An 18146-nucleotide genomic window follows, 5' to 3' on the forward strand; every position below is an offset into this window, starting at 1 on the left:
AATACTGAATGATCAAAAAACTATAAAAATTTTCTAACAAAGAAATGATCAAATTTCTTATTGATAAAAATTAAAAGTTATAATAAATTATTAAAGCATTAAAATTACCCTGTTAACTAACATATCTCATATCAAATTAATCACAGATGCAGCAATTGTGCAAACATAGTTCTTTTCATTTCATAACAAAAAAACCTAAACTTAAGAAGTCAGTTAAAAATTGGAATGTTAAAAAGAAGTACATATTAACCAACTATAAAATAAAAATAGTAAAGTTAAACTCAAACTGAGAGTGACCCACCGCTCTGGACAATGAGTTATAAACACAATTTGTTTCGTTATAGAACAAACGTTTCGTAAAAGTGCCTTGTACTGACTGTAATGTGACTATATAAAACTAAAACATACCACAGCATTCAAACAAAAGAATAAACAAAATAATACATAAATAGACAATTATTACATAAAAACAAAATTTGTGCGGTGATGTTGCTGTACATTTATCTTACTTTCTCTACATTCCTTAGTCTACTACAGTAATATTATCTTAGTTTTAATTGCAGATAACCAATATAATGGATGAATTTGAACTATATGTTTTGATGAGTTAAAAAAATTATAATATAAATCCAACTCACAATTGGAAGTGTCAATGTGAAGCTTGTAAACACAGAGAACATGTACATTTTCATTTACATTATCAATTCTATTACCATGTCTATATTCTTAACAGTTTTTTTTTCGCTACAGGAAGGTATTTCTAACACAATTTAATGCTACAACATGCACACTGCATTAGTTCAGCTTGTTACTATGTAGAAGCTATTGGCTTACACAGTTTTTTTGTTAGCTCAACCATTTTAAATTCAAATTTTGTAATATCAGCCATCATCAGCTAACTTAATAACTACTAAATATATTTGAACCCTTTTAGGGCCAAAAATAAAAGTTACATACCATTAACTGTTATAACATAATTTTTAAACATAAAAATAGGAAAAACTGCACACCTATAAACCATGTGTTTTGTAAGTTTCAGAAAAAATTGATTTATAATTTTAAGTATTGTTTTTAAAATTTTTAGTACCAAAATATTCTGTACAAAATGTTCTTTCTTCTTATGTGAACTTTAATAACGCTATTATAACACTTTTGTAAAAATAATACAACCACAAATATTTGTACTGTGGGAGACAACATAGATTATAACATAGGCTGTTATAAAAGTTCAATTGATTTCCTATATTACCACCAATTTGTTTTTTAAAATAATGCACAAAATAAGTGTAATACAACGCGGCAATGCATTTAGCATCGCGGCTCATGATAATGACAATATGTGTCCATAGCAACATTTCAGAAGCCAAAGGCATAATCTTGAGCCAAAATATTATTTTGGTTCACTTGATTGAGTATACTACAAAAATCATGTAAACAGTAAATATTGTGGACGAATGTAAAGTAAATATTGGAGTGGCAGTATACTGCACCTAGTCTCTGTCATCAGTTACATGAATGGCAGTATACTACTGTTTTGTCTAAAAAATTTTTTTAATTACTAACACCACAACATTCTACAAGGCTTTTTTCAGCAAGTATCGTTTTTAAATTCTGACACTGCAGTGCTGTTAGTAAGCCACAGACACAATTATTACATAAATCGATCTTTTTTTACGTCAGTTAATGCATATTTAAAATTCCGCTGTCAATTGAGAATACTACCCACTGTAAAATAAGTGGTGTTATTTGTTTTTGGGCATAATAGCAGTTGAAATTCATCATCAGAATAATTGTGAAGTGTATTGACAAAAGATTACGAGTGATGAAATTGCATTGAAATGGGTAAGACCTTTAAAAGATGGCCGAATGAATATTCATGATCAGAAATGGAGTGAATGACCTTTAATGATCATCAACGATTTGGTCCAGATAGTGAATAATAAAGTGAAAGTGAACAGACATTTCACAATTTCTTTACTATCCTCACATTTCAAGAAGTGATATTTTTATTGAATGTTTAGACTATCAAGAAACATGTCGTGCTGTATGACAAAGTCCGCCTACAGGCAGCAAAACCAACTCAAAATCTCATCACAGAATTTTGCTAGGAACAATGTGATAATCCCACAAACAGCCCCAATTCAGCATTCAGTGACTACTATTTGTTTTATCAACAGAAAAACCGTCTTAAAAATCAGTATGGAAACAAAAAAAAATAGCGCTAAAATGACCGAATTGCAGTCGCTGTTAAATCAGGTGACAATCCTCTATGATGACAGTATATAAAATTATGTTTTTAGGTATGACAGGTAATACCTTAAAATTTATGGCAATTTATAGAAAAGTAGATAAAAGTGTGGGCTTTAAAGCTTGTGCAGCCACTGACTACAAATAGCTCATAACGATAAACAACTACCTAAAATTGTCAACTGAGTGTAATAAAAATATTTTAAATTCTACTGATGCTACATTAAATACATTAATAAATAAATGCAATATTATCTTTTTAAAGAAATTAACAAAAATTAATACAATGTCCAACAAATAAGGTCTAGTGTGATACTAGCAGTACACTGAGTGTACTAAATTTTACTAAACCTAGGAACAATTTTAGATTAGTCCAAAGAATAAGAGCACCTAAAATAACCAATCCTTAATCATCTGAATCGCCTCCAAAGAGAGCTCGTAGTTTCTTATTGAAAATACTAGGAGAGTCAAGTTTGTCAACCCAAAGGTTGTAAAACTTCTTTGGCGTGATGGAAGATAAGTTTACATTTGGTCCAAGTTCATCCAGGACAAACTGTTGCCAAATCTGAAAGAAATTAAAATTTTAAAAATTAAACAATTGTATATGGAATCTTAATATTTTTTTACCTTATTCAATAATAATATCTAATAAAACAAAAGAATATACACATCAATCTTCAAAAATAAAGATTATACAGAACATGGTAATTCCAAAGATTAATATTTTTTAGAGAGACTCCAGTGTCTCGTATGTCAAATCACACTCCCATAGATTTTTTGAAATGAATCACCATCACAGTTATTCAATCAGAAATTCTAACATCTTGAATTATCCCATCCATAGAACTACATGTTTTGAAAAATCTCAGTCCTACATCTGCTTAAAAATGTATAATAACTGCCCAGACCACATAAAACACAAGCCATGTCTCAGAAGGTTCAGAAAGCTTTCTGCTTAATTTCTTCACACAGCTTAACCCCGGCTCAAACTTTAAGTCATTGAAACTCATTGAAAAGTCCAAAATTCCAAGTTTAATAGCTTCCAAAAACCTTACATTCCAAAATCTTCAACCGCTCCAACTTGAAATCCTGGATTAGTCACAGCACAAAAAACAATTTCCATTTTTGTGTCAAAGCTTCTTTTCATTTCTTACCACTTTCAGGCAGAAACTCAGCAGTTAAAAAAACTGACACATTTTTCCTCAAACCATAAAAGTTGTTTACCAGTTACGTGCCAAAGCTCATAATACAATTTACACTCATGAACGTACATGATGGCGAGTGCAACGAAGTCTAACCTATGTCAGGCTCTACAATACAGATACGAAACAAATACTACAGAAAGCAGAGTTTTTTGGCAGATACAGCTTGGAACAATTTAATGCTTCTACGCGAACTTCGCAATTCATTTCTATTTCAACGCCCAATTTCAGAAAAGATTTAATAGAAGGCAGTTTTGTTTTGTTGGAAAAGAAACTTTCAATAAGATTATTGTACACTTTGGTAACAACATTTTAAATGAGGGGAAACCTCATTTTAAAACGAAAGTTAAGAGCGCAATTCTCAAAAACTAAATTAATATCTAATAATGGTATTAGTCTGCATCTCAGAATCATAGTTTATATATTTTGTGTATTAACAAATTTCATAGTTAGTAAATCATTTTAAACTTTGTTCGCATTAAAAATATATTTTTTAAATGTTAGTTATGTATGGTTAGTGTTGATATTTCTGTTAAAATTTATTGTATATTGTTGTTGATCTGTAGTTGTTTACTGTATATTATCGTTGATTTGTATTTGTTTATTTATTGCAATTTTTTTTGTTAGATGTAGTGTTAAAAAATTTATTGTTGATTTTTCATAGTAGTTTATTTATTGTTGATATTTCTGTTAAATATTTAGTCACGGAATTTACTGTCCAGATACTTGTTCTGTTAAATGCATACTTGTTCATAGAAAATGCATGTTGTTACTTTGTTGAATGTTGAAAGTGTTGATATAGTGACGAAATAATAATTGTAAAAAGACTGGCTGGCGACTAATAATGTATACCGTAATTTTCTGTGAGCTCTTGGAATGTTTGAAAGTATTATAAACTTTCATTAAATAAAGCATTTGTCTACTGTCTACTGTCAAAGACAGTTTTTAAATTTTATTCATATGAATCTGGAGCAAATACTACGGGGTCCATGAAACGTGATACCCTTTAGTAGCACTTTCATTTTTATTCACTGGAAAAGAAGTAACTGCTTTAAAACAGTATAATGAAGCAAGTAATACACTTTTGGTTCATTTCACCCAATATCTCAAATACTGTTTGAAGTTTGGTGTTACTGTTCTTTACAATTCATATATTTTGTAATAACCCTGATAAAACAGATCTATGCAATTATACTTAACTATTACTCACTTCAGAAAGCTTTAAATTAAGTTCTTTGTATCTGACTTTTATACTGGTCTCAAGAGTATAAATGTAGTACTGTAAGCTGTTGGCTATTTTTTTACTGAAAGTACGAAAATTGAAGGGAAGTCTTATTACTGGGATTTTGCTTCAAGGTAGAAAGTTAACTAAAAACTGTTAAAATCTCACACCCACAGCAGTAAGTCAGACAGACAGGCTGTGAAAGTCAATGTGTCAATTGGACTAGGTCAGCTGATCCGAATGCTTGCGTATAAGTAACCCACTCATCTGCTCTTTCTTTAGCTTTTGGTAGTAACCCACCTCCCCCCTCTTCATATGTCCTCGCTTTCTTAATACAAGATTCAACCAGTTGCTAAAATTGAATGAAATTCATCTAACATGTACTTCCCCTGCATACTTCTTCAATTTATTACTTTGAAGAGTTTTGTATAATCTTTATGCAAGTACTTTGGTACAACTAAATAATGGTCATAATTGTTTGTATGTTGACACTCCCAGAGAACAACTATTGCACTGACACAGTGGATTATTGCCTATACTAACCTCGTCTGAAGGTGTAAAAGTGTCAGACTTGACATTCCCCAGTCTACCAGCCTCTATGTGTAAGTGCACATTGTACAGCAGGTAGTGGTGAAAGTAGACCGTGGCCTTGCTGGTCCCTCGGAAAGTTATTGACAAGGGGTGACAGCAGTCGTTGCCCTATAGCACACATTTTTTCTATTTAAAGTAGCTATAATAATTACTAAGTTCACTCGATTCAAATCAAACGATTTAGCTGCAAATTAATCACATCGACATTTCAACCCTTTGAATTTCATTGTCTATTATTCTCACTTATAGAAATATAACAAAATACCATATTCAATTAGGTATAAATGAAAAAACACTATTCAAAATAAATAAAATATTGAACAATTCACTACACTGTCCTTTTCAGATGTATTCTACATTATTGAAATATCCACAGTATATGTAAAACTATCTGTGAGCGAATTTTGGGAATAAGTTGGATGATTATTTTCAAGAAAAGGGTGATGCACAGATGTAATACAATATGGCTATCCAAATGTTCTAAAAATAGGTGAAAGTACAGAGGATAACAGATAGAAATGTACACAATTTATAGTGGCAATGTACATAATAAAACATAATCAACTGGCCCACATACACATACAACTAGGAACACTAATTTTTTTGTATCAATGAATGATAGAGAAATCATGTTACCTTAAGATAAAATAACGTCAACTGAAGCTTTGAATTGCTTTATAGTCTGTACTGACGCACAACCTACTTGAAATTGTGATAACACTGTCAGTTCGTCAAACGTGACTGACACTCGAAACCACATTGAAGGTTTAAAGGCTTTGATGAGATTAAGAAAACTGTATGAAAATATAAAATTTGAATGACATTAAATAAAATAGCGGCATTGTACATTTTTTAATTTTAATACTAATTTAACACATACTTTGTTAGATAAGATACGATAGAATCAATTCTTGATCATTCATCTTTATATGCTTTTGTGTGAATGTACAGCAGTCTCCCCCTTATCATGTACCTCGAAAAAGGAGACCCGACCAGATAAAGAAATATCCAGATAAATTGATGTACTCATTATATTAGAGTTTCTTTAACAGTACAACATATATGTATATGCTAAAAATTTTAAAATTGAATTATTTAATATTTTTATATACAGGAAATGTTTTATACAAAAAATATGTATACATTAAGTTCTTTTGTAGGAAAAACGTAACAAATTACAAATTATGAATTTCAAAACACCACGAAATCTCTAGACAAACTAAAAACAACACAATGACTGTACAGGAATAAAGCAAAAGTATTCACATTGCAACAGGTATGTATGCGTCATAGAGGTTAGTTAAAAAAGTGGTCAGTTAAAACATGTAAATTTTTTTCAAACAAAACCTGGTTACAGTGGTGTGGCCAATTGAAAGGTAGCTTGTTAAGAGGGAGACTAATGTACTCTTTTAGCAGTAATAAGTTTAGTAGACCTATCTAATTTATCTTTATATCCCAACTACACTAATTTTAAATGCCAACTAACCTGTTTAACAGGATAAATACTTGATTTCCAGTATTTTGAGAGGAACTCAATGTCACCTGGCACCACTAGCTGGCTGATGGTGTAGAGGTGGAACCTGCCTCTCCCCAGTTTGTCTCTTGTGTCTGTCGGTAGCACACCCAGCTCTGCCAGGTACTTGCCTGCAACACCACAATTCACATTTCAGTATACTCTCAACATCATGTGAGTGGCTGATGGTGTAGAGGTGGAACCTCCCTCTCCCCAGTTTGTGTCTTGTGTCTGTCGGTAGCACACCCAGCTCTGCCAGGTACTTGCCTGCAACACCACAATTCACATTTCAGTATACTCTCAACATCATGTGAGTGGCTGATGGTGTAGAGGTGGAACCTCCCTCTCCCCCGTTTGTGTCTTGTGTCTGTCGGTAGCACACCCAGCTCTGCCAGGTACTTGCCTGCAACACCACAATTCACATTTCAGTATACTCTCAACATCATGTGAGTGGCTGATGGTGTAGAGGTGGAACCTCCCTCTCCCCAGTTTGTGTCTTGTGTCTGTCAGTAGCACACCCAGCTCTGCCAGGTACTTGCCTGCAACACCACAATTCACATTTCAGTATACTCTCAACATCATGTGAGTGGCTGATGGTGTAGAGGTGGAACCTGCCTCTCCCCAGTTTGTGTCTTGTGTCTGTCGGTAGCACACCCAGCTCTGCCAGGTACTTGCCTGCAACACCACAATTCACATTTCAGTATACTCTCAACATCATGTGAGTGGCTGATGGTGTAGAGGTGGAACCTCCCTCTCCCCAGTTTGTGTCTTGTGTCTGTCGGTAGCACACCCAGCTCTGCCAGGTACTTGCCTGCAACAACGTCACAATTCACATTTCAGTATACTCTCAACATCATGTGAGTGGCTGATGGTGTAGAGGTGGAACCTGCCTCTCCCCAGTTTGTGTCTTGTGTCTGTCGGTAGCACACCCAGCTCTGCCAGGTACTTGCCTGCAACACCACAACTCACATTTCAGTACACTCTCAACATCGTATGAGCGGCTGATGCTATGTTTTTTCTGGAAGTTTATTAAAACGTTTTATGCTTACGTTTGGTTTTCTCAAATTGAACATTCATCTGTTCCAGCATAAATGTTTGTAATACAATAGGAATGTATCTATTTTCTACTAATAAAACTATCTAATTTTTTATCTGATACTAAATCAAATACAATAAATACACAGGGATGGAAAGGTCATGATTCTAATAATTTTTCTTTTTAATTGGGATGCAAGAAAGGCTATCGCCAACATTTACAATAATTCTAATTACTTTCTTTTGCCAAATGAAAGCAGTTTAGCACTGGTACTGTTTTCCCAATGTGTTATATAATACCTTAGATGGGAATGGAAAAAGGCATATTATGTTGTGATCAACATTTCACTGCTGATGACTTTAGTTTCCTTTTCTGTTATTTAACAGATCATAGATAACGTTTTTTCCATAGGAAACTACATGAGCACTCCAATTTCATCAATTAATTATCCATGTATATTTCTATTAGCTTAACAGGTTCTGTATACTTACTGTCAAGGACACAGTTTCTATCAAAAGTAAAAATTAAATTTTCTGTTTTACTACTATTTACTACCAAAAGGTTAGCTTTATCACAGCTTCTGCCATCACCTGCTCTTGTTCTAAAGTTTTCAGATTTTAATTGCTATTTAAAATAGTTGTACCATCTGCATATAGTACAGACCTACAAGGCACATTAAATAAAAAAATCATTTATCACTACAGCAAACAGAAAAGGACTGAGTACTGAGCTTTGTGGGACCCTTAGTAAAACATTTTGGAAATCTGACACATCTTTATTTTGTGAGACCAACTGCCACTTATTTTGTAAATATGATGAAAATCTTCTTAATTCATTATTTAATGTAGTAAAATTTAACTCTTTTACGATCAGATCATGATGAATACAATCAAAAGCTTTAGCCTTAAGTCAATTAAGATAGTACATATTCTTTGTTTAAAGGTTATTTTTTGACGATGGAAGGATTGTGAAGGAAACAGGATTTTTCCGGACATTTGCCATCGTTCAGTGAAACAAGAAAACAGTAACACTACGTTTCGAGATCTGCAATCTGATCTCTTCTTCAGGTAAAGAACTAACCTAATACATGTATTAGGTTAGTTCTTTACCTGAAGAAGAGATCAGATTGCAGATCTCGAAACGTAGTGTTACTGTTTTCTTGTTTCACTGAACGATGGCAAATGTCCGGAAAAATCCTGTTTCCTAGTACATATTATCATTGTTTTGTCTCTAAAATTCACAATAACATGTTCTGTTAGTTTTAACTGCTTTTACTGTGTTTTAAAACCTGGAAAAAACTGAATAGGTCAGGACATGAGAGATTTACAACAATAAAAGCTATACAATTGTGCCTTGATACAAAACTCAAATATCTTACTAATAATTGGAAAGACAAAGACAGAGTTTAAGTTTTTTTCTCATATTTCAACAGCCAATACCAGCAATGGGACTACTTTTAAAGTTAATAAAACATGTCTATCATTTAATATTGTAAAATGACTGCCATATTCATATAATCACAACTCAGCATGGGAATATGTATCAGTTTCTAAAAAATATTTCTCACTTTACTTTTTTGAACCTGTGCAATCATTATGTAGAATTAGTTTTTCCATGAATATTGCATTCTTTTACCCAGATTTATGTTGATATGGCTTATTATGATAACCTTAAACACTATTAGTCAATTAATCAATTTTTATACATCAAATGATGATCTTTTCATTGAGGTAAACTTTCTGTATCATCCGTAACATGTATTTATTCATAAAAATGATCTAAAACTGCTATTCCTCTTTTATTATTAACCTGCAAATTTGAAAAGGTATAGAGATGTAACAAAAAAATAAGTTTGTAAAAATAAAAATATTTATTTACTTTTTAACCCAAATAAATATTGGATTACATTCACAGTTTAATGTGCAGTGTCCAAAATTGTCCCGTCCATAACAAAAATGAAATCCTAGAAATAATTTTAGATATGAATTAACATATTTAACAAATATGTTTTAGAATATAACAATGTACAAACATAAAACATTGATTTTGAACATCTACATTTCAAATCTGTCAGAATAATATCATATATAAACATTGTAAATACTCTGAATGAAAATGAGTGAAATTTGTCTGAATGTCTCATTCATAATAATAGAATGGCTGTAATACATTTGCTGTATTTTATTATTTTACTATACATTGTTGTTAATGTTTAGTTTTAAGAATTATGCCAAAGATATAAATGTCTATGACATTTTTTATTTACAAAATGATTAAAGACATTTTGAATTGAATAAAAAAACTACTTGTAGAGCATTTGACAAAGAAATGTAGATAATTTTTGAGGACAACACCCGGAATTTGGGTAATCCCCTCATGAGGTCATACAGAAACGTTGTTTTAAGACAGCTCATATATTATCTGTTTGTACTGTGATAAGCTACTATCAATGAAGTGTTGGCATCTCCATCATTACATCACAATGACACCTGAACCTTACGTGTAAAACTAGAAGTAAGAATTACTGAATGAATGGGTGAGGCTGAAAAGATTGCTAAATTATGGTGCTAAACAAAAATATGTTATTGGAAATTACAACAATATTGCAATAAATAAATGATTTTAAATTTAAAATAATGTTTAAAATAAATCAATGTTGATCTAAATTACCCAATAAACAACATTGAATATTAAAAGAGTACATATTTAGCATATATATATATATATATATATATATATATATATATATATATATATATAGGCTAAAACAATATTGTAGGCATAAGATAATATTGTAGTGTTTAAGAAACGTAGATAAATATTTCTCACTGATAGACTGAAAGACAGAACCAAATATTTTATGTTTTAATTCATATTTGATAAAAAAGAATGATATTGCTGTCATATCTAAGTCTTTTTATCTATGGAATATATAGATCTCATAACATACTGATGTTATTCAGGAAAGCACTCCACTGATAAACCCCGAGCTAACAACTGATAAAATAAACAAGTTTTAGTAAACAGCAACTCTCTTCAATGGAACCTGTATATTATTTAGTTCTTATTTAATTGCTATTGACACTGTTTGCACATAAGAAAATCATCCCTTTTCAAATTTACTTTGTATTATGGATTACCTGCCTACAACTATCAGCACGTAATATGCCTGTATTATTTAAATACAACTTTCAAAACCTTCTTAAATATCAAGCACTATCAGCAAGGTCAATTCTAGTCAGTGTTTAATGCTTTTTCCTATCAAAAGCTAGTCAGTAATGATTTCAGTGTCCATTAATACCTTTCCAATGATACCAAAATGTCATTATTCTGAAAATTGTTATTCCAACCCTCTCCGTCGGCCATCAACCACAATTGGTGGATGTTATTAAATACTTCATTGAAAATGCTTTAATTTCTCTTAAAGCGAGTTGCCAGTAATAGCCACAAATTGACTTAACATTTTTTTGAAAATTACAACTATTCTTCCAACATTTCCTCCAAACCCCCCCCCCCCCCGCATTGCTCATAATGATCTTCCCAAAGATAGTTTCAAAATAAAATTTGGGAATTATTTGTTTTTAAATGGTTTATTGTTTTATTCCCATGCACCCCCTTCAGATTACTGAATATTAATACGCTATGACCAAAGAGTTATACAGGGTGAGTCAGAAATATGGTAAAATATTTTAAGACGTGATTGTAGAGCTAAAAATAAGAAAAAAATGTTATATAAAGGTAGGTCCGGAAACGCTCCATTACTGAGTAATGGCTGGCGAAAAATTTTGCTTTGTTTTCAGTTCACCTGGTGAAATTAAGTGATTCTGAAAGGTTTTGTTCTTACTTTTTAACTCAAATAAGATGGATATATAAGGAAAATCACCTGAAAAATCAAATAAAACCACTCTAGAGGTTGTAGTGTGAACAGTTCTTTGAGAAAAAGTATGAAATTTGCAAAAAAAAAACTAATAACAAAAATACCATCTTAAATGTTTGATGTCGAATAAAATTGTTAAATGACCAACAAACACATCGTTTTTCTTAATACAGATTGTAGAGAATTTAATTCTGAAAACAACCATAATATACAAAGTTAACTAAATGTGTAACAAAGTTATGATATTGACTCCTTACGTATCACACTACACAGCAAACTTTTGCTGTTTTATAATAAGGAATGAGTATCTGATTGGTAACAGCTGGTGTAAAATACACATTTTTTGGTTCAAAATTTTATTTTTAAATACAATAAACATCAAAAATTGCTTTAAGTCTCACCAGAAGATTAAAAATTATGCTTTAAATGACCTCTGTTGTTCAAAATGCACGCGTTCAGGCGTCTTCTCATCAAGTTTCAGACCCGTTCAAAAACTCCAGGTGTCTGCTTAATGGTTTCTATTCCATTAGAAAGGTTTAATCGGAATTCTTCAATGGGAAAGAGTAAACTAATTTTTTTTAATGTCCCCAAAGGTAAAAAGTCCAAAGGATTTAAGTCCGGTGATCTTGCTGGCCATGAAACTGGTCCACCTCGGCCTTCGATCGATTTGTGAAACTCTCATTTAGGTGTCCACGAACAGCCAGAGAGCAGTGCGCAGGTGCCCCGTCAGGCATAAACCACATGTTTTGGCGCAAATGCAGAGATACATCATCAAGCAGGTTAGGTAGCTCGTCTCTTAAAAAGTTCAAGTACACCACGCCATTAAGCCTGGGAGGAAGCACGAATACGACAAAATGATCTGCCCAAACATATACTGAAAACTGATGTGGGCGATTAGGTTTGATAGCATGAGGATTTCTGTCTGCCCAAATGTGGTTGTTATGGAAGTTAATGATAGCTGTTCTTGTAAAGTAAGCCTCATTGGTAAACAAAATTGTATTCAAAAAGTTTGGATCAGCACATTTTAACAGAAGCCATTGACAAAAACAACATGGGGAACGTAGTTTTGTGGCAAAAGAGTTGCTGGGACATGGAGTTGCTTGGACATGCTGGAAGTGGTATGGGTGTAACTGGTATTCGTGTAGTATTCTCCGAATACTAGATTGGCTGACATTGAACTGTAGTGACAATTCTCTAGTGCTCTTTTCAGGATAATCAGAAATTTTATTAAGAATCAACTCTTCTAATTCAACAGTCGTACATGATCAGGCGGTGCCTGAATTACTATGCTCCAAAGACTTCAAAGAACCTGTTTCAGATAGGCGTTGATGAATAGTGGCAAACATTTTGCGCTTGGACACCTGCGGTTAGGAAAGTTCTCTTGAACTGACGTCTTGCTGCAGTACTATTGCAGCGTCCCAAACTATACATTAAATGCATGTCTGCTAATTCAGAGTTTGAATACACATGAATATTACCTTCCATTTTTAATAAATGAAACACACAACACAAAATTACTAATAAAATGGATGAAAATAACTGGTTAAAATACTTAACACAAACACACAGTATCTTTACAGTTTGTAGTTTAGTTCAACAATGAGGTAACGTATGTCATCTAATAATAAATGCCCAGCTGATTATTTATTATTTTAAAATGTTTAAACAGTTGTTGTTGTTTAAATAATTAATTATTACCAGCTGTTACCAATCAGATACTCATTCCTTATTGTACAACAGCAAAAAATTGCTGTGTAGTGTAATACGTGAGGAGTCAATTTCATAACTTTTTTACACATTTAGTTAACTTTGTTTATTATGGTTGTTTTCAGAATTAAATACGCTACAATCTGTATTAGGAAAAATAATTTGTTTATTGGTCATTTAACAATGTTATTTGACATCAAACATTTAAGATGGTATTTTTGTTATTAGGTTTTTGGCAAATATCATACTTTTTCTCAAAGACTGTTCACACTACAACCTCTAGAGTGGTTTTATTTGATTTTTCAGGTGATTTTCCTTATATATCCATCTTATTTGAGTTAAAAAAGTAAGAACAAAACCTTTCAAAATCACTTAATTTCACCAGGTGAACTGAAAACAAAGCAAAATCTTTCGCCAGCCATTACTCAGTAATGGAGCGTTTCCGGACCTATCTTTATATAACATTTTTTTCTTATTTTTAGCTCTACAATCACGTCTTAAAATATTTTACCATATTTCTGACTCACCCTGTATATACAACCAATGACCAAAGAGTTATAAATACAACCATTCACATGCAATGTATTGAAATGTCAATTCTGCATGATGTTATTTTATCACAAACTTTTCTTTTAAATTATTTTTAAAATGTTACTTAAATTCTTAAAAATGTACACATATGGTAAATTGTCAACATGTGACTTTTATGTGGTGTAAATCGTACAATACTTGAGGTATATTTTTAATAGACACACCAAGCTTTATAGACACTTCTTTGTGTAAATAAACACTGAGAGACGCCAAATGGGCTATTCATTGGACTTTCCGAATATCTGATAAAACAACACAAACATATAAAAAAGTAAGTGAAAGTAAGGAAGTGATACTTCCTTTAAAGTCAATCAAGACCAATGGAGGATCCGAGCCCATGGTTGACTTGGATCAATGCTTGTCAAGTGTCCTGCATGGGATGGACCTGATGTTACTAAACTCCAGGATCTAAACTAGTGCCCCGTAAGTGCACTCTGTGACGGTGGTTGTCCTCTGCTCCTCACAGTAGTGATACCAGTTCAGACATTGCTAGTCTCGACTAGTCTGTCCAGAATCATACCATACATATATCCACTGAGGCCCTCCAAACCCATGGTGTGAAGCGACCTGTCCCTAAGGGATATATAGCGCAGGAAGAGTATGCCACAAATGGAATCACTGGAAAACTCACAAGTATATACAGTCTTACTTGGTCATGCGGGCCTGGTTAGAAGACCTGTTATTTCCTCAGTATACTTGTGAAACTTTATGGAGTCTGAAAATAAAAAAAATAAAAAACTAATCCAACATATCTAGATCTGGAACAGAGTAAGCAGTTGCATCCGGCAATCTGGCTTAGAATGTCTCTGATTGTTCATCACACTTAATTATCACCAACAAGACTCAGTGGTTAATAGTGATAAAATAAGAGTGTGAGTCCATAGACACAGAATCTGAAATGTGTTATCTGGTCTACAACCTCAAGCTCCTTTCAAATTGCATAAGCAAATGGTGAAGAAGCAAAAGATTGGTGATTGCACTTGGTTTCCGGACAACAAATAGAGAAGGCTGAGACAAGAAATCTGCCAATGAAATAGAAATACTGAAGAAGTGAAGAGAGTCAGTATTGGGTGAAGCTGTAGCAGCTGACTACTCCAAACAGGAAGAGAGATGAAATGAAATGAAAAATGACTTTATTAGAGGCGAAGTTAGGACTATAAAGTCCTCTCTACCACTTAACCTCATACAAATTAAACTAACATATAATATATGTATACATTTATAACTAAAACTTAGTCTATTTATTTACATTACATATTAAATGAATCTTAAAATCAAAACAATCATCAATAATTAATGTAACTATATACAAATTTACAATAATATCGCAAGACACACACTCGCATTCATTCAACTTGCATGCAATTGCCCTAAGTACCGCACACCAAAGCCGCCAACCGCTATACCCCCTGAGCCCCCAGCATCAAGGCCCTGACCTCCGCCCCAAAGCGAGCGCGCTTATCGATGGCTCTGATGTTAACAGGTAAAGTATTCCACAATCAGCAGGCAGAAACTGTAACGATTTGCTAAAGGTAGTTGTTCGATGAATTGGGATAGATAATAAGGATGTACCCCTCCTTGTACTTCGTTAACTTATTTCAGACATAAATCGAAAGTTGTTTGAAAGATAACTAGGACAATTTGTATTTAAAAGAGCGTGCAACAGAATGAGTGAGTGATAGTCTCGAAGGTCTTGTAATTTTAAGATAGATAATTGATTGAAGTAGGGCGTTACGTGATCATCACGTCTGAGATTGAAAATGAACCTAATGCAAAAGTTCTGAGCACGCTGGAGTCTATTTGAAAGCTCCACAGTCATGTCATTAATGACTATGTCACAGTAGTTGAAGTGAGGCAGTACAAGAGTCTTTATCAGCATTATTTTAACTTTCTGGGGTAGATATGAAGCCAGCCGCTTGAGGCTGTGAACACCGGCAAAGACTCTATTACATGTCAAAGAAGCCTGTTCAGGCAAAGAGTATGTTCAGGCTGCTAGGCTTATTCTGGTTTTAAAGGAGTTCTGAACGATCATGAGTAAAACAATGGGTGTCCCAAAACCAATTAAGGATCCCTAAAAAGATTACTTTATTAAACATGAACAAACTCATAATATTAATTTTTAATACAAAATTAGCTCATAATGTACTTACCCAAATAGTAATCTTCATTCTTCCAGTATTTGCCACTTGCTATACAGCTTTCTGATGTAGAAAATCTTGTGATAAGTGTCTTAATACTTCCTTTACTTAAAACATAACCTGCTTGTGCTATGTTATAATACTCATTCCAGAAAAACGCACTGTGACCAAAATAATATGGATCATTATAGTTTAAACCAAAAACATAATGCCTGAGGTTTTCTGGTATCGCAAAAACATCATCAGGAACAAATAAAACCCACATATAATCATTAGAATTATTGTCTAAATGTCTTAAAACTTCACACAAATAATGCCATGAATTTTTTGGTCGCATTACAGTTATTTCAAGGTACTTTTCAGGTTTTGTACCATAAAATTTAAAACTGTTACACTGTTTCATCCAAGTTTCCATTGCAGCGTAGGCATTGTTCACATTCGTAATAAACATGACACATAAAACATTGACTTTTGCTTTGAGAAGTTGGTTTTCCCGCAACTGGTTTAGTGATTTATTTCTTGAATAACTATAATGATCAAAGTTAATCGGGAATTTTCTGTATCCAGTTTTAGTTAACCATTGATCATAGGATTTGTCTTCTTTGATATTGACCGCATTTTCAATCAATAAACTTGGCTTATGAGTTTCAAATTTACTCATACTAACAGTCAAAATAAATGCTGCAATAACACCAATTGCAAATCCTAAGAAAAATACTGATATTTTACTAGGATATATAGCCATTTCATAAACACAAACACAAACATAACCAATACTAAGTTACTGGTTAGAAATTTTGAATATTACATTTTAGTAATACTTGAATTGTATTTCAAAATAATACATAGTAAAATACTGACCCTTCATTGACTTTTCTTTCATTAATTTAATCGAACAAAACACAAAGACTTTCGCATAAATGTTCTGTACAACTTAACCTAACCACTGCCAAACCTAATTCGTACTTCATAACCTACTTATCGCTGACATGATATTAGATAGATGTTCTGCTATGAGTAGAGTTAGTTAGTGATGCGCGATTACGAGATGTTACAATCGAAACGTTTCGATTGTTTGGACCTCTCGAGACATTTCGATTGTGATTCCCTTAACGAGAGGTTCTTACCGAGAGGTTTTTGCCGAGATGTTCCTAGCGATTGTTTCATTGTGACACGACATCTCTTCTCGTACCGGGCAATCGAAGTGTTTGACGAAATGTTGAAAACGAAATGTTTGATTCCATGATCCATAACTTTGTTTTTGCGATACACCATACACGCTTGACGAGAGGTTCCAACCGAGAGGTTTTCTAGCGATTGTTTCATTTACGTGTACGATCTATTCTATTCTTTTACTAGGCAATCGAAATTCTAAGGGAGATATGTTTGCCGATCGACAAAAGGATTTAACTGAAATATAAATTAATTTAGTTACTTTTTTTGACTGACTTGACTTCCGAGTTGTTTTAATGAATTATTATATTGGCAGCTACATTTAACATTATACTACATTAAACGCTTATTCACGTTACAATAATGACGTATGAACAGTAAAACATTAAAAAAATAACATGGTACAAAATAAAAACATTTAATATTTTAAAATAATAACCAAGAAAAGCTATTTATTATAATTTAAGATAATATACTCAATCTTAATGCTTGAAGAATTATAATTTACATTTTGACTAGACACTATAAAGTAAACTACTGGAATTAATGGAAAGGAGAGTGGTGCAAACCAATATATGGAACGTAAGGATGAAAAATAGGTTAAGACGGGCTCGTGAAAAGTAAGCAGTAACAAATTGGCTTAACGAATGCAACAATCGAGAGAAACCTTTCGATTGTAAAGACCTCTCGCTAAGCAATCGAAACAATCGTTAAGCAGAACCTCTCGAGAAGGAACATTTCGATTGTATTAACCTCTCGCAATCGCGCATCACTAGAGTTAGTAGTTGACTACTTTACATAGAGTAAGCAACTTTACTCTTTACTGAAATTGAAGAAAGAGAAACATGT

The 18146-nt window shown here is 32.8% G+C and overlaps 1 protein-coding gene across 1 annotated transcript; it reads right to left on the reverse strand.

Moving 5' to 3' along the window:
• Nucleotides 1-1293: 1293 nt before the first annotated feature.
• LOC124366066 (glycoprotein-N-acetylgalactosamine 3-beta-galactosyltransferase 1-like) lies at nucleotides 1294-17124 on the reverse strand. The gene is made up of 4 exons (XM_046822283.1): nucleotides 16137-17124; nucleotides 6749-6906; nucleotides 5215-5370; nucleotides 1294-2812 (listed from the first exon to the last, which is right to left on the reverse strand). The coding sequence occupies exons 1-4, from the start codon at nucleotides 16867-16869 to the stop codon at nucleotides 2654-2656; spliced, it is 1206 nt and encodes a 401-aa protein (XP_046678239.1). The 5' UTR covers nucleotides 16870-17124; the 3' UTR covers nucleotides 1294-2653.
• Nucleotides 17125-18146: the final 1022 nt, after the last annotated feature.

Source organism: Homalodisca vitripennis, chromosome 7, assembly GCF_021130785.1.
Source record: "Homalodisca vitripennis isolate AUS2020 chromosome 7, UT_GWSS_2.1, whole genome shotgun sequence".
In the NCBI taxonomy this organism is placed as follows: Eukaryota; Metazoa; Arthropoda; class Insecta; order Hemiptera; family Cicadellidae; genus Homalodisca; species Homalodisca vitripennis.

Bases quoted from the DNA above. Each gene is read 5' to 3' on its own strand.
- LOC124366066 (XM_046822283.1), bottom strand. From the start codon at position 16,869: ATGGCTATATATCCTAGTAAAATATCAGTATTTTTCTTAGGATTTGCA. The intron at 6,907-16,136 runs GTAAGTACATTA...GTGGTGTTGCAG, and splicing joins GAATGAAGATTACTATTTGG to GCAAGTACCTGGCAGAGCTG. The intron at 5,371-6,748 runs GTTAGTTGGCAT...TGTGTGCTATAG, and splicing joins GTATTTATCCTGTTAAACAG to GGCAACGACTGCTGTCACCC.